Below are 22,793 nucleotides of genomic sequence, written 5' to 3'. Positions count from 1 at the left end.
TTCAGTGTTTTGCTCCCATCAACAGTATCTTTTAAAAGAAGGAATATGTTCTCCCAGCAGAATGATGCTTTTGGAATACGGCTTTTTCATTATGCAACTGAAGTGGGCCCATTTTAAGTACTTTTTCTGCTAGATGTAAACAGGTTTTTTTCTGTATAAAAACCATTAAGTAAGAATCAGAGGTAGATAAAAAACTAGGAAGCAAATGAAAATATGAAGACTGTCCCTTACTTGGCAGTAATCACTGAATGTCCCTGAAACTCATGATATCAGCACCTTCAGCAAATTATTTTAATTAGGTTTAGAATACAAGTAACACTTTTAATTTATTGTTGCAGATTCATAACTGAGGGCACTGGTGAACGCAAAAGCACAGTTCTGTGGGCACAGCAGTTATTTTGGCAATCTATATGCGATGCTTGCACAGATTATCTGTTGTCTGATTCATAGTAAATGCTCTTACTACTCTAGGAATAAGAATTCAGCACATCTTTAAATTGTCGGAATGTTATGTGTGCAATTGCAAAATGTGTACAATTTTTAAATTGTTTTTTCTTTTTTTTCATTTTTACATCTTATCTGCGTTTTTAATGCACTTTCTGGGTTCCAGCCTTTGTAAGGACATTTATGCAGTTGTACTTACTCCTTTCTGGCCTAAAGGCAACTCTTTTAACAAGATGTATACCTCCTTCACAGTCACAGTCCCGTAGTCAAGAATCCCAGCAAGTCAGTCATCTGCTCTGCTCACTTTCCCACTTGTTCTCGCTTACATTCTTTAACACTCTCTCATTCTCTTGAATCTTCCCGTGGAATTAAAAGGTTCTATATTTTGCGCAGCCTTGTTGCACCTTCTTGTTGGGACTATTGGTTGTTGTGCTCTGAGGTAATTCAAACAGACTCTCCAATGCTGGTTTCATTAGCAAGGGTAGACTATTTTGAATTCAGTGACTGGGGAAGATATACTTGTGAATTTTAAGTATGGAAAATTTGGAGGTGTATTTTTGTCAATATTTGTGAAAAACAGGTTATTTAAAAAAATAACATTTATTATTGAAAATTAATGTTACACCTCAAGACTTACTCTGAGATCTGATAACATCTCACCAGGCAAAAACTCAAGTCGTATATTGAGATTTACTGTCTTTTGGCCTCAGTTCAGCAGTCTACATCTAATTGATTCTATTCCAGTTTTTATATTGCACAATTTAAGTAATATTGGAGGGTTTTCTTCAGCAGCTTTTTTAAGTGACTTGAATAACATCTATCATGTTATTTTCTTCTGAGATACTTCTTCTGAAGGCCTCAGAGTGGCCACTGTAGAAGTTCCCTTTTCTGTACAAAAAAACTTTATACATAGAATCTTTAAGGTTGGAAAAGACCTTTAAGATCATCAAGTCCAACTGAAACATTGTACTTAACAGAATTTTCTGACCTTTTTAACCTAATGATTTTTTTAGTTTAAGTGTTAATTTAAAATCAGAGCCTTGATGATGGTCATGAAGTGGTGCCTCTATTAGTCTGTTGGTACCCCAATAAGGAATTTGTAAATTTTCTTATTGTACCAGAATATGAACTGAAGCTTAAGGAAGTGAAATAACTTGTGAACAGAATTGCGAACACTGCTTTCTGTTGCATAGCTTAAGCATTGAGTCTAAAACTGTATATCAGCTTTTAACATCATTACAGAAATACAGGCTAAAATACATATGGGGAGTGGGCTTAATAAGCTTCTCCTTTTTGATATTTGTTGCCAACACTTGTAATATTGCCTTCTGTTGTTATTGTAGGGAAAATCTGAATCAGACAGCATATATAAATTGTACGGGCTTGAATTTGGGTCCTGATGCTATTGGCTTAAAAATGTGTTGTTTGCTTTGGGTTGATAGCTAAACAATGTTTTTGCCTTTGTGCATCAGTAGGGAGAGGTCAAACGATTTATAGTTTAGCTGATGTGCTTAGCATAGCTGCATCAACTTGGTGATTGGTTTAATTAGGTGATGTGATGCTAGTGTACTTTCTTCTGATTTGTTTACCTTTATATTACTTCTGTGCTTAATTTTATTGCTAAAAGACATAGGAAGAAAAACTTGCCTCGTTCCGTATTTCTTTTCCAAATGTCATTATTCAACAGCTGAACTACAGAGAGTTCAATATCATAGAACAAGAAAAAAAAGGTGGTGTATTTCTGAAGAAAAGTCTCTGCAAATTATGTAGCGCAGACCGTTTGTGGCTCAGTGGTAGAGAGCAGCAGATCAACGATCAGTCTCAAGACTGACTGCATAATAAAAGTTTGCTTCTCAAACTGTCATCTTTTAGAGAACAAGTGCTTTGAATCCCCAAGAAGTGGGAATCTCAGCATATGAAAGCTCAGTAGTAACAACTTGAACCTAGTGGAAGAGTCTTTTACACGCTGTATGGCTGATATAGTCCCCATCAGTCGTGCTGGGAATGCACAGAGCTATTCCTTTTCAGTCATCCCCAGAGACTGTGCCCAGACTCTTGTGTAGATGCAGGCTCCCCAAAGCTGTGTGCCACCTTCCCTGCAGGCTGACGCAACGCTGGCTGGGCTTTCTGAAGGTGAGTGGGAGCCCGGTGTTGAGTGCCTCCCCTCCGTCTCCTGTAATACCCCATAAAGAATAACCTTTTTATTGTTGTCTTCTGGGAGTTGTTTAGTTTTGTAGGTTATACAAAGAAGGTGACAGAAACTTCAGGCTACTGCATTTGCCTTCAGTTCTTAATATAATTAAAAGCCACCAGGGAGGGGGCAGCCAGTTTCTGGTTTGGTTGTTGAATTGAACAGCACTCTGGCTTTCTTCCTAGGCACTTCTAAAAGTTACTCAGTCTATATTGAGAAAGAATAGGAAAATTCCCTTCTCTTTATGGAAATCTTTGGAGCAAACTGTTCTTATGCTTCACCTCAATTTCTCTCTGAAGTTGGCAGAACAGGCTGCTCAGAAATACCTTAGAGGGAATGTGAACTGTTGCAGTGCATCTGTTTTTCATGGTGTTAGATTGCAGAGCTCTGAGATTGGTTAAGCATCAGAGGACAAGTCAAAGGGGCAGTTGTCTTTGTTCAGAAAGTGTGGAGTTGTATTAAGCACTATGGAATATCCTACTGTGGTATAAGTAGTTATTTCACTACTACAGAGAAAGTTTCCGTAGGGACTAAAAATCTTCTGGTTTATGTCTGGGGAATGTCTCCTTTGTTTATCAAATATTTGTGGAAAAAAAAAATAAAATGCCATGTTTCATTATACTATTCCTAAATTATCTCTTTTCTTACATCATGAAACTTACTTATTCCCAATGTCTATGTATGTTTAAGAAGAATCTTTAAGTAATTTTTCAAGGAAATCTTTCAGAATAGTTGTTTTACCTTGCACTAATAGATGTAAATATATGTGAACAGTTATTTACATATACATATTCATTAAACAACAGCATTTCTTACCTTCTTTTGTTCCGTTGTTTGCCCATATTAAATCACCTGTATATACCACAAAGTAGTTAGGAGGGGGGGATCAGGCAGGAATGGACCCTAAGCTGCCTGCAGTGTAACTCTTGGTACTTTCTGATGCTGGTGCTCAGAGTTTGGCTGGCTGCTGCCAGGTCTGCACCTGCAGTGCTGCCTGATTGAAACTCTGCATGTATTCCTCTTAATAAGAACAAATAAATAATATCTTCTGTTATTTACCAAACACCAGGATTACTTCAAAACCATAAGTAGCAATCCCTCTTTTGTGCAATATTCTGTCATTTCTGCCTCGTGTACAGAGGATGCTTGGGCATCATTCCTCAGCAGAAATGCCATCTATAGCTCTATGGATTTACCTTACTCGCTATTTGGAGCCCTTACTCAAAATGCATATCTGGTATTTTGATTATGAATTGTCACATAAACAGAGTGATTGATTAAAGTAATTTACATAGAAGCATTCATGGTGTTCCTGAGCAGGGGAAAATACACAGAAGCACATGGCACTTAATTACATTGCTTAACAATAAATGTCAAGTTAAACCTTTTTTAAAAAAGATGAATGCTATACTTAAGGAAAGTACAATTACATTCCTATGGTTTGAAATGTTTTACACACTATATATATTAGAGGGGCAAAGATATTAACACTTCTGTACAAGCAAAGGTGCTGACAGATTTCAGATGCTACAAGGCAGGCTTTTGTAACCACTGTCCGCTTATTGCTTGCGAAAGGAACTCGTTTACTGTAATGTGCTGTTAATCTGAGCTCATTTGCTTGTATGCAACCACATTTGCATACAGACACACTTCTTGGAACTGATTGAGAACATGAGGACTAGTGGTCCTGATTTGGTAAATTGTTGCATATAAACAGGATTTGCATTCAAATTAGTGTTTTATATCTCAGCTTGATTATACGTGCCATTTTAATAATGTTGAATGAATGGCAATAGCCACTCCTCTGATTATGTCTTCCAATTCTAAATTTAATTAAAAGTGTCTTTCTCCCCTTTTTTTTCTCCTTTGCTATAACTTAGTAACAGACCTGGAATTTCTCCTCCCATTAAATAATGTGCCCACTTCTGTAACAAATCATTATACCTTCCAAATTACATTCAATAATTTGTTTAATAAAAGACTGTCATACTGATTCTGTAGTCCTGTGGGAGGGTAATGGAGGAGTAACTGAACTCCACAGTGTTCATCATCTACTTCTTATGGAATAGCATACGAGGAAGCCTACAGAGAGAAGGAGGAGCGAGGAGTGGTTTTCCAATTTAGTTTGCCATCTGACTTCCACCAGTTCCGTGCCACAGCAGTGGCATAACTCAGAGGTGTGTGGAGGGTAGTTCTTGCATATATTCAATACTTAGGCACCTAGACATTTTCACTGTTGCCTTTTCTGAACTGGTGTGACAAAAGCCTGTCTTCCTACTCTGCACAGCAGCAACACATCCTCTCCACTGCTGCTGGGATAGTGTAGCTTCTCCATCTTTCTGTGCTCAGATTTATAAGTATTATAATGGAGCACAATTCATTTGATAAAGACAGCTCATTTCTTGTTTTCAATCCACAAATTTGAAAAAAAAAATAAATGAAATAAGATGGTTTCAGTGCCATAAATTAAGTGTTATAGTTTGATTACACTATGTGTTAACAGAGTATTTTTCCTGTTGCTTAGCAATGAGATTTACCATGAGATTCACCACGTGCTTAAGATTCCATTATTAACTTCTGTTTTCGGAGGTTTATAACTTTAATAAAAATCATTACTCATAGGACAATCCAGAAAGTGCATGTTGGAAGTTCTTTTTGTTGTTACAGAGTCACTTATGAAGGAAGCGTGAGGCAGAAGGCTCTGGTGCCTTCTGATTTCTGTACCCATTCTTTCATTCTACCATACATGGTAAATTTTGAAAGTAAATTCTCGAGCAACAATTGTTTGTGTGTTTTTGAAGCAGTAAGCTACTTAAAAAAGTGTTCTTTTACTTTAAAGGTTCTGCATGGAGACATTTTTACCAAGGCAGCTACCTCTGCTTAGAAGAACAGCAACTTCTTTGAGCTTCCCCACAAAACTGAACACCTAAGAAAGGTTTTGAGCATTGGCATTTCAGGTCTTTTCCCTTAGCATCCCACATAGTAGTGGAATAGGTCTAGATGTTTTCTTTCAGGAACTGTAATGCTTGCTAGGTAGGAGGATGACATGGAGTTTAATGAAGGAGACTGGTGCTTGAAGGGGTTGGAGGAGCAGAACCTCTGGTAAAAGTGAAAAGGTGCCCACCAGAGCCGCTCTATCACTCCCCTCTTTCATTAGACAGGGGAGAAAAGGTACAATGAAAAAAAAAACGTACGGGTCGAGATAAGGACAGGGAGAGATCATTCTCTAATTATCATCACGAGCAAAACAGACCGAACTTAGAGAGGGAATTCATCTTATTTATTACTAAGCAAAACAGAGTAGAGGAATGAGAAATAAAACTAAACCTTAAAAACACCTCCCCCCACCCCTCCCATCTTCTCGGGCTCAACTTCACTCCCGGCTTCAACCTCCGCCCCCCCCAGCGGCACAGGGGGACGGGGAGTGGGGGTTACGGTCAGTTCCTCACGCGGTGTTTCTGCCGCTTCTTCATCCTCAGGGGGAGGACTCCTCTCATCATTCCCCTGCTCCAGCATGGAGTCCCTCTCACGGGAGACAGTCCTTCACGGCCTTCTCCAACGTGAGTCTCCTCCACGGGGTGCAGACCTTCAGGAGCAAACTGCTCCAGCGTGGGTCCCCCACGGGGTCACAAGTCCTGTCAGCAAACCTGCTCTGGCGTGGGCTCCTCTCTCCACGGATCCACAGGTCCTGCCAGGAGCTTGCTCCAGCGCGGGCTTCCCACGGGGTCACAGCCTCCTTCAGGTGTCTCCACCTGCTCCGGCGTGGGGTCCTCCACGGGCTGCAGGTGGAATCTCTACACCCCCTCATCCTCCCTCCATGGGCTGCAGGGGAACAGCCTGCTTCACCATGGTCTTCACCACGGGCTGCAGGGGGATCTTGCTCCGGCGCCTGGAGCACCTCCTCCCCCTCCTTCTTCACTGACCTTGGTGTCTGCAGATGTTCTTACATCTTCTCACTCCTCTCTCTGGCTGCAAAAGCTCTCCCTAACTGTTTTTGTCTTTCTTAAATATGTTATCACAGAGGCGCTGATTGGCTTGGCCTTGGCCAGCGGCGGGTCCGTCTTGGAGCCGGCTGGCATTGGCTCTATCAGACACAGGGGAAGCTTCTAGCAGCTTCTCACAGAAGCCACCCCTGTAGCCCCCCCGCTACCAAAACCTTGCCACACAAAACCAACACAAAAAGCTACAGGACAGGCCCAGAAAGTCACCTTGTTCCACAAAAGGAGCTAGCTTAAAGTTAGGGCCAGTAAGTATATGCAACACTAGACAACCTTTAGCTGTGGGGAAAAAAACCTGTGTGTTTATTTTTTAGTCCAGTTACCTTTGATAAGGTTAGGATTTGGATTGTCTTGTACTACTCCATGAGACAGTGCTGTACCTAAAAGGACTTGAATTTGAGCTCATGGAGAAGAGGGATGAAAACTATCCAAGTTTTTTCAAGAACCAAGTGTTTTTGGCAAAGTGATTGGAAACTGTGTCAGAATGACAGTAGTGCTATGCCACTCTTAGATGTGTTTCTGCATTGCATCTTGCTGCAAGGCAGGAAGCAAAAAATGAGTTTATTAATAATTTCTGGAGAAATATTTAAGGAACGAGAGTGTGATTACTGGACTTGTAAATTTGGACTTAACAAAAGATGCCAGGATCAGCCTTTATGAAGACGTGGACAAAAAAAGGTATTTTGAGTTAATCCTTTTTAAAAAACAAATCTCTCTATACCTTAGTGTTTCAAAATGGTTGTGATTATTATGAAAGATTTGCGTTTGCATATTGAGATTTATGCACTTAACTAATTATAGAGGATCTGTGTGTTTAGTTGCAAATCTTTATGGAACTTGACTTTACTTGTGTTTTAAACTACAGCTACTTTTTAATATCTATGTAATTTGATATGTATGTAATATGTAATAATGGTTAATTTTTAATTAAGAAACATAGAAATGTAAAGTTCTTGCCTTCAAGTGAGTGAAGTAATTTTCACTGGAACAGGAGGCATTCATCAGCACTGGCATTTATCTTGCTTTATAACTAAGCAAGATTAGTTAAGAAAACCAAAGTAAAAGCCAGATTTTTTTTTTTTTTTAGATAAACTATCTTCTCTACCCTATGCTTAAGTTTCAGTACATACATTTTTGCACATATATGTAATTTTTCTTTGGGGTTATAGTATCAATATGATTGTGAATGCTAATTACTTTCAGAAATCTGCTATGTCATTTTTGTTGACAAAATACAATTATTATAGATAATATAGATATTATAGATCAATATTAAATGTGAAAAAGTGCTATGATTGCTGTGGTTAACATAAGTAGCATTTCCTGTTAGCTAGACTGTCTTAGACAGCATTTAGTGCTCCTGCAGCCTTTGGATAGAAAATGAGGAAAGGGAGGTGTGCCTGAGAGTGCCTAATTTAAACATCTGAAGTTAGAATTTGCAATTAACCTTCCCCATCCCCTTTCTCCTGTAAGTGCTCTGAAATCGTCCATCTTCATCAGTCTGCCTTGAAAAATTCCATTTCTCACTGGACTCTGCTACATTGGGTTAGTGGTCTGGATTTCCCATCACCTGTGCTTCCCCAGAAGATCATCATCTGTACAAGAACTGAATGAAAATGAATGAGTGTTCCCCTGGCAGGGTCTAAGACTCCAGGACAATAATGGGGGACTAGCAAAATGAAAATTGGTTTTGCTGTTAAAATGACACTGAGGGAACGTGTAAAATAAGAGAAGCTAAAATCCTGCTCTTGTTTGGAATTTTCCTGTATTAAAACAGCTCATACTGTTGTATCTTATATATGTTGTACGAATCAGAAACATACCGTATAATTGCATTATGTCTGTGTGGAGAGAAAAGTGAGGGGGAGACATTTGTGGGTCTTTATTTTTGAGGTGGTTATGATTTCTAAATCTTCTGTACTGCAGAGACAAAAGACCATAGTACATTACTGCTGGCTAGCAAGAATGCATTGGTGCTAACCTGCACCATGTCAGAATTGAATCGAGGATCTCATGAGGCTTAGCTAAACTGTTGGGAAATGTTTAGGTGAAGTATAGCTTGGCTTTACATAGAGTAGGCCCAGGACCATTTCTGTTCTCATGAAGAGAACATTTATTGCAGTACACAGTGCTTTAGAGACCATTATTTGGCTCTCCTGGAAATCTGTCCTAGTAAAGAATGTAGATAATCACAGCATTCTCATATTTGAGCCTAGTATCTTTAATGGTCACTCTCATTTGATGCCTAGCAACCAGTAAACTTTTTTTATTGTGTGTTGTCTTATGTGCATTGTAAGTTTGTATAATTATACCTGGTGATTTTTGTTTAACAAATCTGTTTTGTTTTTTTTTTTTTTTTCCTTGCCAACAGCTCTGTTTCCTAGAAAAAATTCAGTACTGATAGCTCTAACTTTGCAACAACAAACCAGAAAAAAATTAATAAAGATTTAAATGTAGTTTCAAAGAAGTGATAAGAAGCAAGCAAAATCGGTTTTAAATTAATGGAAACAATTCCTAAGCCATATTTGTTGCACAAACCCCAGAATTTTAGCCTGAATTTTACCTAACATTTGCTTCTAACCTGTGATTAAGCAGCTGTAAAGCAAAAGTCTTAAAGTAAAGTTGTTACTACTTTTTTTGGGGGGAAAGAATTCAATAAGAATAAGTTAATAATAAAGTTAATAATGAAGTTGCGCTCAGAGTTTCGAGTGATCAGCAAAGATTGCATCTCTTGGAAAAATAATGTCTTGATCTATATGCAAAGCGTGACTAAAAGTGCATCTCAGTATCATTCTTTTGAAGTGTCCTTGGTTCGCTTGTTTTACATTATAGTAAACAGGGACTGTAATAAAACACAAAGTGCCTTAAATAAAAACACTTCAAACCTCCAACATAAATTTGTTGTCTTCTAGGTTGACTGGGGTCAACTGGACTACCTAGTAATTGACATGCCACCTGGGACTGGAGATGTACAGCTGTCAGTCTCACAGAATATTCCAATTGCAGGTACATGTATTGTTTCAGAGATCTGAAGTTAGTCAAGCCTGGTAGCTTTAGAAAGATCTTTAAAATGCTGGTCAACAATTCTTTTTATTGTCTTTGTAACACACTAAAAAACTGTCCTGTCAGTTGTGTGGTGATGAAAAACTCTATCAGAGATTTTTAACGTGTTAGCATTATAGTTGTGTTACTTTCTTTCAAGCTAAGTTTCAAAAAGATGGAGAAGTCGAGCGTAGCGGTACCCTTGAAGGAAAGGCAGTCATGCCAAAAACTGGTAAGGTTAGTGGTAGAAAATATTTTTTTTTGTCTGTATCTGCTGCATAGTAAAGCTAATACAATAAAATAGTTTGTCTTCATGATTGCTTTTTAATTAGAACCTGACAACACTGTTAATGCACAACATTTATTCAGATAAACTGCAGCGCTGTAATACACTAATGCATTCTTTTTCCTCTCATGTTATGAATTTGACTTTTTGTAGGGGATTTAAACTTCGACAAAGCCTTGAGATATGCAGGCTGCCCTCTAATCTCTTTGGTTTCAGCAGGAGTTAGAAATACTGCTTCTGAAAGAATGCTGAGCATCTCATGAGGTCTGCTAGACTGTAATGGTTTATTACCAGGCTGACATACTTCAACAGAAGCAGTTGTCAATAGCAAACATAATCAACATTAGGAACTCAGTGGTAAAAGAGACAAAGCAATCCTTACAGTTCCAGGAATAATTTAATAATTGCTGTGGCTCTTCAGCAGGAGGGTATTACAGCACTGGAACATGTTACCCAAAGAGTCCATGGGATCTCCATCCTTGGCAGTTGTCCAGATTGTACTAGACAAAGCCCTATGTAGTGGTCTCAGTAGAGGACCTCCAGAGAGCTTTTTCAACCAGAAATTCTGTGATTCTGAGTTAAGGAATCAGTGGGACTGCTTGTTCCACTTTTTGGTGATATCAGTTAAATCTGTTGATACAAACCCAAAATGGCAGCATCTTTTACTGCTCTCATTCTTTTCTGAATGCAGACTGGCTCGTGTGCACAGGCAGGGCCTGGTTCCCTCCAGGTCTCCTTTCTCTCTGCACTTTGGTGGCAGTAACACACTGAAGTGAAGCTACTAAATACTACATTTGTAGAACTATTTCACTTCCATGTAGAACTCTTACCAAGCAGCCTGATAAGTTTAATGAATAAAGAATTGTGTATCTCTAAGATAGGATAAAAGAGTTAGCTACAGGTATAGGTAGAAAGACTGGTGGGCATTATAGACATGCCCATGTATAAAGGCACTAGAGCTGACGTATTTTGGGATGTACATCTTGGTTTCACAGCAAAACCATCGCTGCTGTTAAAGCACACTGAAGTCTACAGGAATGGAAGGAGCCCTTTAACAATCAGGCAGTACCTTGTATCTTTTCCTTAACACAGTCATGTCTCAGCTGCAATCGTACATGATAACCAACAGTTACTCATATATCTGTAAGCCAAAATTTTTGACAAATAGTTAAATTTAGTCTTAAAGCTGCGTGGTGGTATCTTATGATTTTCCATGATGTCAAGTTCAGAAAAACTTAAATCTTTCGACATATAAAACTCAAATGTTAAGGCACATGCTAACTCAGCCATAACACTATTGCCCCAGAATTGTTAATAACCATGGGAGGTTTCCTCTGCTCTCTGTGATTGTGTTGAGTAGTGGAAGAAGCAAATCAACAGAGTTGCGATGAAGGATTTAATGATTTTTTTCTCATGAGAAGTAGAAGGAGAGGCTTCTAGTACCTTAGCTTATCTGTGACGTGGAGCATATGATCAAAAGCAAACCATGATTCATAACCATTTTCTTTAATACAGTGCTTAGTAGGTTGCATGTGTGAGTAGCAAAACAGGAGGGCCTTTTGATCCCAGGATTTTCAGCAGTGAGGTGAAGCATGACAGTGGTATGGAAGTTTTTGGTAAGGTAGAATTCCACATTAAATCTTGTATGTAAGGGCAGTAAAGTTATGAAATTAAAGAAGTATGGCTTTATCTTCATGGATTATGTTTTGGTTGTTTTTTTAAACAGTGGGTTTTGGTAATTACTGTTCATTACAGTGCACCTAAATGTTCTAATTTAACATAGAAAAGATTATTAGACTCTTGATCTTCAAGGGATTATTGTGCCCTTTTCCCACAGAATTCTACACTGTCTTCAGAAGTGTGAGTGGTTGTGATGTTGGAGCACTGTGTCCTCTGGGACAGAGAGGTGATGGAGGAAAGTACTTTAATGCTGCATTTCTTCTAAGTTTGGTCTGCTTGTGGAAGGTCACAAGATCTTTCTAATTGACACACTGCATCAGTAAATAGAAACCTCAATTTAGATAGTTTTTTCATAATACTTGTATCTTCTTAGAATGTAATAGAAGTTAACAAAAGCAAAACAAGTTTAAAAAGAAAAGCTGGATTTTCTTGCTAAGGACAGCAATGTCCTCATTCTTGTGTGGGTGTAACAAAGTGAAGAATTAATTAAGAGTAAATAATTTTTATTCATTATTTTCATTAGTTTTCCATATGATTGTCAGAAACCTGTGGTTCTCATACCTATTGAATCAAGTTTTGAGGCAAGTCAAAGTATACAAGATGTGGATTCAAGAAAAAGAAATGGGAAACAGGTTTGAAACAACAACAAGCAATGCAGATTTTCGTGATATGACATAAAAGGGGATAAATTCTTGCCCATGTCTCTCTTTAAACTCTTCACTATGGCTTTCTGGCTTTATTTATTTATTTATTTATTTTTATTTATACAAGTATGGTCTTTTAGAACTTCCTAACTGAAGACAGCATTTTGATTTGAATTCTGAAATGGCTTCACATTGTTACCACAGTTGCTCAGTTCAGTTTATTACTTTGTCAATTCCAACTTCATAAAATTAGGAGAGATAGCATCGCTTTACATTTGTCTTTCCCATTAGCTGGTTTCATTGAGCACGTTGAGGTCGACTCTTGCAGTTCAAAAAAGTAAGTATATTGTGCTTTTGATGAAGACAAGCACAGCAGACAAGGAGTGATAACATTTGTAATTCCCTGTGTTCTTACTGGCTCAATGAATTTTAGCAATTTATAAAGAATTTGTCATGTACTGTGAATATTTTTCATTCTCATTGGAAGGGCTTCTTTTTGTGTACTACAGCTTGAACTGTTTTTTCTTCTTTTACTCTTGTTACTTGGTTTCTGTCTCTTTGACAGTCCATAGCCTTGTTTAGCATGCTTTTATTTTCTTCAACCTTGTTCCTTTCAAGGGTATGGAAGATAGTGTTACAAATCTGGATGATGGTGCCTTTGGAGCAGTGTACAGAAATCCGCTGTTTTTGTGGCCTCCATCTTCATTTGCAATTCATGTTTCTAAGCTGTGTGTTGTCTTTTTTTTTTTTTTTACAAAAAGTATTTGGTATTGTGCTATTCTGTTCACTCTTCAGTTTTCTTGTTCTTTCATTATCCTTTGAGGATGTCTTGGACAGTCATGGTATTAGTGGCATAATTTCTCTCTTTTTCCTCAGAGACAGCTATGTATCTTAGTTAAGTACATTTAGAAGTGTATTATCTAGTTTGCATGAAAGTTGTATTTTGATTTGCATGCATGCGTATGTGAGATACAGTATTTGCATTACGGTTTCTTCATTATTTATCTGTGGCTTCCTAGGGATAGACAGTGTAGAAAATTTTTATTATGTCTCTAAATTACAAAAGCTGCACACATATTTTTAGCAGCTGCTTACAGATTTTTCTGTGAGTGTGAGGAAGAGTAATGGTAAAGGTGTTTTGTTTGGGCTGGGTTTGCCCAGATGGGGCATGAAAAATTGTAGCATTGCAACATCTGACAATAAGAGGGGGACTGATAGGATGTGTGAAATGGTACTGAGTTTTAATTTTAGAAGACTTTTTTTTTTTTTAATCCTTCATCACACGTACCATAATTTTCTTGAGTCAAAAAGAGATTAGAGCAATACCTAATGGATAAAAGCAACACAACAAAATATGTCTTTTAATTCTGGTTGTCACTAAAGAGAATATCAGCCTCACACAACTTCAGCTGGAGTGACAGTTTTGTGTGGATACTTTTTTTTCCTTCTTTACAAGAAGAGGAAAAAGGAAACTACTTTAACTTTCGTTTTTCTTATTCTTAGTCCTTTTACAACGAGATGCATCTTATTTAGTAGATTATTCTTTAATCATCCATAATTTTTCTCATGTTGCATGCATTCTTCAACAAACTAGTAGATGAGAAATGATATGATAGTTTGAAAATGTGATATATATTTCTGCTCAACCACCACTTGTTTCTTCAGATGAAAGTCTGCTTTCCAAATAGAAATCCAGGGTCAGTCTGGAAGAAAAAAAACCCTTTGTTTATGGTCTGTTGTTACTTAGTTTGTATTTAGTTCTACTTCTTTACTTCTATTTCATTCTTCTGTTTCATCTTTTGGATGAGATGTCCAGAAGTGGGTTCTTTATCATGTATTGAACATGCATGCTTGGGAAAGTTTGAAGCGTCCTTACACGTTTTCCAACTATAGAGTGTTAAATAATGATGTGAAGAATAAGGCTTGTGATTCCTTTGCATTACCTGGTTGGTAAATTTAGAAATTTAAGTGTGTATATTTGTTCAATTATTTAGATAAAGGAGCCATAAATCAAATTAAAAAATAGTATCGGAGATGGAGGATTAGCCTTCCTAAAGACTAGGAGGGAAGTTTGTCATTCTCTGCCTTTAGAGTGTGAAGGCTGCGTGGGCAGCAGCAGCAAGGGCATCTCTGTTGCAGAGGCAGTCCCAGAGCCCTGCACAAGTGTTTCTTCCTTGTGGAGGAGCTGCATTGTGGGGGCTGACCGTTAAATAAATTAGGCTGTCTACTGCCCTTTCTTTATTAAAGTTAAAGTGAAGTCTGTGTTAGCGAAGTGTGACAGCTTGACAGCCCTAGAGACTGATGCTCTGTCTCCATTGACAGAACTGACTCCAGGTTAGTCCTGGAATTGTTTCATTTGCTAAACTTTGTCATATCACTCTTTTCTTTGGATATCAAGATGCCATGCCAGTGAAAACCATTAGAAATATACACCTGTCCAGGGGGAAGCGGACTGAGACAACCAAATAATTTCACATCTTACTGAACAATCTTCTAATAATTACAGTAGTGAGCATTGGACTGAACTCTGTTTATACAGGAGTAAATGTAAAAGGCTTCATTTTTTATTTCAGTGCTCTTAATTTTCCCACCTTTTGGAAGTAACATTTTTATTTTCTTTCACACAAAGCATATATTATTATAATCTTATAATAATAAGCTGTAAAAAGGCTGTTAATAAGAACCAGAAAGGACAATTAGTCAAGATAAGCGAAGTGAAAGGAGTGTGAATGCTATTCTGTGTTCTTCTCAAATTCTATAAAAGCAGAAGCATCGCCATTGCTAGTCATACAGGGAATGACTTTCATCACCTTTTAGATTTAAAGTCAACATAGTACAGAGTTCCTACCATCTTTTTATTGCCTTATCAAACAAATGGTGTAATTTTTCCTAACAAGTGCATCCTTCAGTAATATGTAGATCTTAATTGTTTCCTGAATGCCTTTACCAAAGGCATTACCAAATATTTCCTGAAATATTAACCAAAGGAGTTTTTGTAACTTCAAATAACGAATTTTCAAATAATTGTAATTAATAGGGTTTCTTTTGATGGTAGTGTTTTGATAGCTAGGTTTAAATAAAAAGGCATATTTTTGTCTTTACTGATTAAGCATTTAAAGTCTTATTTCTGTTCAAATAGCTACACTGAAGGAGTAGAGGGATGCCACCAACTTGAAAACACTTGGGATTTTTAAATTCTGAATGAAATGTGACATACCAAACTGTTTATTCATATTTATCTCAGTGTCACACAGACAAGGATGTAGCCTTGTACACAACTATTTTATAGCAACGTGTGGGACTTAGGAGAACTGTGTCCTGCCTTAACGTATAATAATGCACAAGAACAGGAAGTTCTAGGTGATGAATACACTGTTCAGAAAAGAGCATTAAAAACAGCAAAAAGAGAATTTAAAATCAGTTTTTTAAAAAGAAAATACTGTTGATGTTTATAAAACTATGTGTGAATTAGCATGAAAAAGAGTTGTGATTTGTGAGATAAAGGTGTCTCTTTAAATTAGCTGAAATTGCAAGCTGAGTAGGTACAGTGCTGTTCCCTTGCCTTTTCTGAAGACAAATGATCAAAAAAACCCCCAATGCTGCCATACAACTTGCATGTAGCATACAGTTTAAGATTAGAGGTGTATCTGTATTCTGTCATTGCTCTTTGTGTAAGCGTCTGTTTGCCCCTTGTTGAATATCTCTTTACTTTGATGCAAATCACAGTTGCAAGGCATCTGATCTTCTTTCCTTTTAGTTGAACAATAATATACAATGTTTCTCTCCATTTCTGAGCTTGCTTTCTTCTTCTGTGGAGGAGGTACATCATTAGTTTCTACAGTAAATTGTTGAAGACATTTTATGGAAGCCATCTGGGTAATAGTAAATTTTACTTGATCTATTTTTGAATGGCAAATATTTTTAATATCAGACTTTTATAGAAATTTACTTTTTCATGCTGTATTTTGATATTTTAAATAACTGCAGGAAAGGAAAGGCACACAGGTTTAGGATAGATTGAAAACAAAAAAAAAAAACCTTAGTCACACCAGTGGGGCTTTTAAAATAGTTCTTTGTATTCATCCAAATATAATTTGTTTGCTGAAATAGTTTGCTTCTGATGTCAGAAAAAGAATGTAGTTGACAAATGCAAATTATCATCAGGGTTATCTTATCTTTGGAGACTCCTGATACTTCATTATGAAGTGTCAGACTCAGTAGACTCTATAAACTTAATTTAGAGACCAAAATACAGTATGAGTTTACACATTAATGCCTCACACTGTTTCAATATAAATTTAAATTTAACTTTTGGCTCATGGAGATTGATTTAACACACATTGCCTGTCCAAGCTGAAGCGATAGTATATTCAGTGCAAGTTCTTTAAATTTTATCATTCCTGAAAAATAGTTTCCAGGTATTGGGGAAAAAAGCTGTGAAGTATGAAGGCTTTGAAAACTGAGGTTCTCTGAGGTCTGGCAACAGTGGCTAAGTGTATGTTAAGTACTAGATTAGCTGCACTTGCCTAGGTTTTTTTAGACCAATTATTCTGAATAGGAAGAATAAGCGAGCATAGTCTTCAACTGACAATTGCAAAAGATGAGAGAAATCCATATGAATAACGGTACTGCATTCTCTCCTCTAGCTATTTCTTATGAAAAAATAAATGTTTAAATATGCCCCTTACCACCCCACCTCTGGGGGGAAAAAGTAAAAACCAGAATGGTTCTTGGAGGTGATTGAAGTAGCCTGTGTTGTCTTTTTTTATGTAGTAGAATCACTCTTTTACCTAGTTCTCCTCTTTGGATTAGGACCTTTTATTTAAAAAAAATCATATTCCTTTGTTAAAAGAGAGTATTTGGACTTTACTCTTGCCTAGTACAATGCTCATTATAATCTGGACATGATTGGTAAATGCCCTTGAAAGCAGGAGGTGGAATGGAATAGAGCAGAAAAATGCTAATTCAGATAGCTAAGGAAAAGTGGAAAGTGGCAGTGTTTGTCAGGGAGTAGCTTTTTATTTTATAACTATACTTTGTAAATAATGCTTGTTCACAGATGTTATTACAAATGTTTTCAGTACTTTCGCTTTGCTAAATAAATATTGCATCATAAATTGCATTAATGTGACACATGTATTCAGTTTGCCACGACCAAACCCAGCCATTTTAACACTGTGAGAACTGTCTTTCCGCGTCTTTCTCCATGTGAAATGGATATTATAATACTTACTGATCAGTTAGATGAGGGCAACTTCAGGGTGATGGCTTTACCCAGCTTGTGATATTCCTCTGCTCAGTAGTTTCACTGACAGTTCCTCTTGCCAGGAGAAAGAAGCTTACTCTAAGATTTATGTTCTCTTTTCATGTGCGCATGGCAGTAGGGCACTAGTCTCTAATTACCCACTAGTTTGTGGGCGGAAGAGGACATATGGCTGTTGGAAACATAGACTGTTTAAGCAGTTGTTCAAAGATTCCTTCAAGAAGAAGGTAGGAGCAGGCTGGAGGTGTGACACAACCAGGATCCAGCCTTTGGGACAGGTCTGAGCTATGTCATGAGTCTCAAGTAAGGATCCCTCAAGGGAAAATCACAATAGTGATTCTTTTGAGTTGCTAGTTGTAATGAGATGTCACACACAAAAGATGAAGGATCTTCTTTATGAGGTTTATCCAAGGAGATGGACATTTTTTAATGTTAATGTGTCTGTAATCATCACCAGCTGAAATTCTAGCAGACGACAGAAGTCTTTGTTCTTGCAAGACCTTGTTCTGCATCTTCAAGTGCAAACTGTATCTGTAATTACAGGCACCTTTCACCTATGAAGTAACCAGAAATTTAACAGAATGTGAGAAGGACTCTGAGGAGATCCACAGTGGAGAAGATTCAGATTCACCAAGCTATTTACAATCTGAAAGAATCACCTAGAAGTTTTGAAATTGCTGCAGTGGAAAAAGTAGAAAAAGTGCATGAGTGGTGTGGTCAGATCAGGCCATCCACAGCTGCATCGAGGTGTGAGTGTGGTTCCTTGCAAGAGTGTTCGATGCCTGGCAGTCAGCAAATGCAATTATTAAAAAAATACAATGTATTTTTCTGTGTCTTTCTCCTCCAGAACTCTGTTTGTCAGTCTTTCTGGTCAGTTATACTTCACGGGTTTTGGGGTGGCATTATTTGCTAAGTTAGTAAGAATCAGGGTGATGCAAGCCACAGTCTAATACTTGTGTGTGGGTCCTTAGTCATCTGTCTGGGTGAGATGCATGTAGCCTGGCTCTTGAGTCTACCTTTGAAGACACTGGAGGCAAAAAAAGAATATGTTAGAGAGAGATCCTTCTCATCCTAAGGTTGACCTTCTAAACTGCTGCTTATCAGCTGCTTTTTAGACCTACCTGTTCTTCACTTGGGTACAGATTGACTATAGCTAAGGCTTGGAGAGATTCCACTTTATGCCTAGTAACCCAGAGCATCTGGGTTTACAACCCAGAGTAAAACTTAATGATGCAGTGAACATAGGTGGTATTTTCTGTACATGGAAATTACAGGCTGTTTCAGCGCTCGTAATATGCTGAACACCAGTCCACCAGCAGGGCGAGTACTAATGTGCTGCTGTAGGCACACCTTACTTTTACCAAGGATTAAGTACCTGGGGTTAAAAAAGAAAGGCAGACATCAGTGTTACAGGCTACTGTTAGTTCTGTCTTTATATATTATGCATGCTAAGGATTAAAAATATTGTTAGCATAGTTTTTACTAATGCAGCATGCATCAGCTTTTTGTCAACTGAAATATGGTGAAGTTACAAAAATAAATGGAATGCATGAATTAAGTAGATATGTCAGTTAAACCAAAATGTGCTCAACGTAGATATCCTTAGTATGCTCAAGGCACAGAAATTATTCTTCTGCGCACAACTGCAAACATAGAATTTGTAGTATATTTTAATGTGCACTGTGATAGCATTATAGTTTCTGCAACTTCTCCGTTCAATTTGTCAGCATTAGTTTGCCTCATTCAGACAGACGCTTGTGTAAACATTGCACATAGTGCTTCAAGACGTGCTGTGTGCATGAATTCAGTCATATTTCATTATTTTATTGATCAAAATGACTCTTTACTGTTTGATATTCCTGTTAACCATGTAGAGCCAAGTTAGCAAAGTGTGGGCTGTGTTCTTTCTTGCTCATCATTTGAATCACTTTCTGAACTAAACAGATGCAAACTTATTCAGGGAGGGGAGCGCTGTGAAAAGTCTCATTTGCCATATTCAGTTGCTAGTGAAGGAAATAATGCTGCTAATAATTTGAATTCTTGAACTTCAGGTTTGGTTTGCTGGACTAGCAATTGTACCAAAGAAAGAGGAAAGATACTTATTTTAAAGGGTGTAGGTATAATTCGGTACAAGCTGTCTGTGAATAAATTTTGTCTCTAATCCAGCTCAGAGTGAAGAGGAAAATAGGAGAAACACATCTATTACAACCTCAGCAGCAGCTTCTTGAGCATTTTGGCATTCATTCTGTGGGAAAAGCCATGCAAGTTGTCCATGAGCATAATTTTAACTCATGTATTTCAGAAGTCAGAGCTTTTCCTACAGGGAGTTGGTGTCTGTGGCAGCCTAAACTCTGCAATGTGCCGCTGGGTCTTTTTGGCATTTTAGCTTTTTCCCTTTGGGTGAAGTTCTCTAGCAACAGAATTTGTTAGTCAAAAATATCCTCGGATAAGCTGCTTGTGGTTCTAGTGGGTGTTTTCATTATGCGTAGCCTCTGTCCTTCATACCATGCCAATTATTGGATTCTTAAAAAATTTAATAATGGACCAGAAAATGTAGACTTCAGTTTTGTTGACTGCATATTAGCTTCTACCTGAAATCCAGATCCAGGGAATGCTGAGCCAGCATCCTCAGAGAAGAGTGTGAACAAAAGTGTGAAGCAACTAACATGCGTGTATACACATAAGGCACCAATTTCCAATTTTGTTTGAAAAGAAAGCCGTAATAAGCATTTTGTCCAAGTATTGAAAGATCTTTATTTTACAAATATGCAGAAAACTTGAGGACATTGTGTCTAAATTACTTATTTGTGGACTGTGCATTCATTTTGTGGAATTAGCCTTACATTTCAATGTCAGCTGTAAAGTGTAACCCTGCACTTCAGTGGAATGAGGAGCTAAGGTGACTTGGATGTAACGAAAAGGCTTCCACTTTATTCTTTGCGATGCCATTGGAAGCAGGTTGGCTTGGGAAAAATAGCAAATTACTCGGATGCCAGAGTTTGAGTGAACAATAGGGAAATTGCATTTGCTTAGTACCTTACATACGCCGTTCAGTTTTTGGACTTGTGTCTAATATTATGTAAGGCAGAGATTGGCAGCTTTTCAAGAGCGAGGTGCCAGATTGTATTTTTCTTTCACAGATTAGAGGTTAAGAATGCTGGTTGAAAACATTCGAACGCGCTGTCAGACGGTGTTTGGAAATGGCTGGCTCTCAGGCAGGCAAGATGCCACCCAGCAGCCGGTGTCCAGCGTGGGGCAGCTGTGAGGGGCAGGACTCCCTGTACCAGTGATGCCAGAGCCGGGAATGTTCTCGGGAAGCCAAGGCTCCGGGTGCTCTGGCCCGTGCTGGCGATGCCAGCGTTGTGTTCCTCTGGAAATCTACCCACCTCGTCCTTTGCCGTGTGCAGGCTAAGTAGGAAACTCAGTCTTGTGCATCTAAAATTGTCTGTTGCAATTGCTATTAGTGTGAAGTTTGGCATAAATTTCTTGTGTGAGGTTGGCTTATCGTGACTCTGCAGAGATGTTTTTATAACAGATACTGTGGAGACTGGATGGTCACTGTGAAACCAGAGCTAATCAATTGACCAGTAATGTCTTCTTTTACATTGCATTTTTCTAAAATAGGGACGAGCAAAAGCAGATTCTTGATGCAAATTTCGAAGAAGTAATATTTAAAACCCCATAGCATACGCAAAAAGATGCTCTTTGTGATATGGAATATTATAATGTCTATATTGGTTTTGCAGGCTGTATTGATCAAGAAGTAATATAAGATAGTATAGGATGGTAACCTGCAGGCTTACTTTAGAATCTAACCTTTGACAAAGAGCTCTAGCTGTTTCATGTGTTTTAATAACTCTTGGGAGTACTAATTATCAGGTAACCTGGAGCCATGTCTGAACAGTGAGCAATACTATACTTTTTTCAAACCTAGTGCAAGTGTGCATGCGTTGGTCTCTGATTTTGTGGTATCATTCATACAAACACACTGGTGGTGTGTCTAGCGTAACATGTTTCAAGATTGTGCCTGTCAACACTTGTATCAGAAAGTGTAGCAGGTTCAGAAAGCAACAGTCTGATTACAGGCAGCTGCCTCTTGATTTTTAGGACAAGGCTTATTGTTAAATCAAAAGCTTTCAAACCTAATTATGGCATGAGACAGTTACTGTATAGATATTCCCAGAGTACCGCCTCTGCAACCTGTCAGCATGTGGACCATGTTGTCTTCTATCCACGATCATAAGACAGCTAGATCGGTTTTCTCATTTAGAAAATATAAGTGGTTTCTACACAGAAAAACCTATGATGAAAATATCTAAATTATTTCTGTCACTCCATGTCATATCTCGGTGATTTTGGTCATTGCATAAGAAAACAGCTAAGCATCATTTCCTTCCTTAGATTAAAAAACCCCCAACATATAAGTGTGTGACTACTTTGAATTTACTAGCACATACTAAATAGTCAAAATATTTAACAGTATAATTAATAATACACATTTTATTGGTATTTCATGTTTTCTTTTCCCAGGAGCTGTGATCATCTCCACTCCACAAGATGTGGCTTTATTGGATGCACGCAAAGGAGCTGAAATGTTTAGAAAAGTCCATGTACCTGTAAGCCTCTACATTAAAAATACCAGTAGACTGTTTTTCCAAAATGTAAAAAAAAATTTAAAAAAATCATATACTGCAATAGGTAAACAAACCATTCAGTAATCACTTGAATTTCATAAATTCTTGTTAAAAAGAAAAGATTGGAATCCATCTTATATCTGTATCAGAGGCTTGCTTTAACAGAAAGGAAAGAATTTTCTAAGGCCGAGGTCATAATAGTACTTGATTTCATTTAAATCTGTTTGTTTAATCACCTGGAATAGATCAGACTGCTAAACAGAGTATCTTAAAGTAACGTGTGCTTTTCAATTGTACTGTCTTACTACATACTCATTATGTGTCCTCTTCAGCACTGTCTGTATTGGTGCTTAAAATCTAAAATTTCTTGAAATGTGGAAAAATCATACATGGGTACATTTTAAGAAGCAAATTTAAGTTTTTGGAGAGATACAAATGTACCTAATTGTCACTTTGCCATTTGAAGGTCTCCATGACTGTCATGCCAAGTAGAAGGCTGTCTATATCACTTTGTTTTTCATGAGGTTTATAGCTTACATGGTAGTGTGCTTGTTTGAGAAATGCAAAATTTAAAAATATCCACAATATTCATATGGATTGGGAGAAGATAT

The 22,793-nt window shown here is 37.7% G+C and overlaps 1 protein-coding gene across 7 annotated transcripts in view; it reads left to right on the top strand.

Moving 5' to 3' along the window:
- Nucleotides 1-22,793, top strand: part of NUBPL (NUBP iron-sulfur cluster assembly factor, mitochondrial) — an 86,683-nt gene that overhangs the window by 44,115 nt on the left and 19,775 nt on the right. For 6 of the 7 annotated variants that reach the window (XR_012835656.1, XM_075754033.1, XM_075754030.1 and 3 more), the window contains 2 exons: nucleotides 9,546-9,639; nucleotides 22,079-22,164. Coding sequence is in view for 6 of the 7 variants with exons in the window: in XM_075754033.1 (XP_075610148.1) it covers nucleotides 9,546-9,639; nucleotides 22,079-22,164 (180 nt within the window). In the remaining variant the exon portion in view is untranslated. Of the gene's footprint in view, nucleotides 1-7,218; nucleotides 7,312-9,545; nucleotides 9,640-22,078; nucleotides 22,165-22,793 lie in introns of those variants that run through there. The other variant, XM_075754035.1, reaches the window with a different exon arrangement.

Source organism: Balearica regulorum, chromosome 5 (genome assembly GCF_011004875.1).
Source record: "Balearica regulorum gibbericeps isolate bBalReg1 chromosome 5, bBalReg1.pri, whole genome shotgun sequence".
Classification (NCBI taxonomy): Eukaryota; Metazoa; Chordata; class Aves; order Gruiformes; family Gruidae; genus Balearica; species Balearica regulorum.
The sequence above is the reverse complement of the archived record's forward strand: the minus strand, read 5'-3'. Positions and strand labels throughout refer to the sequence as shown.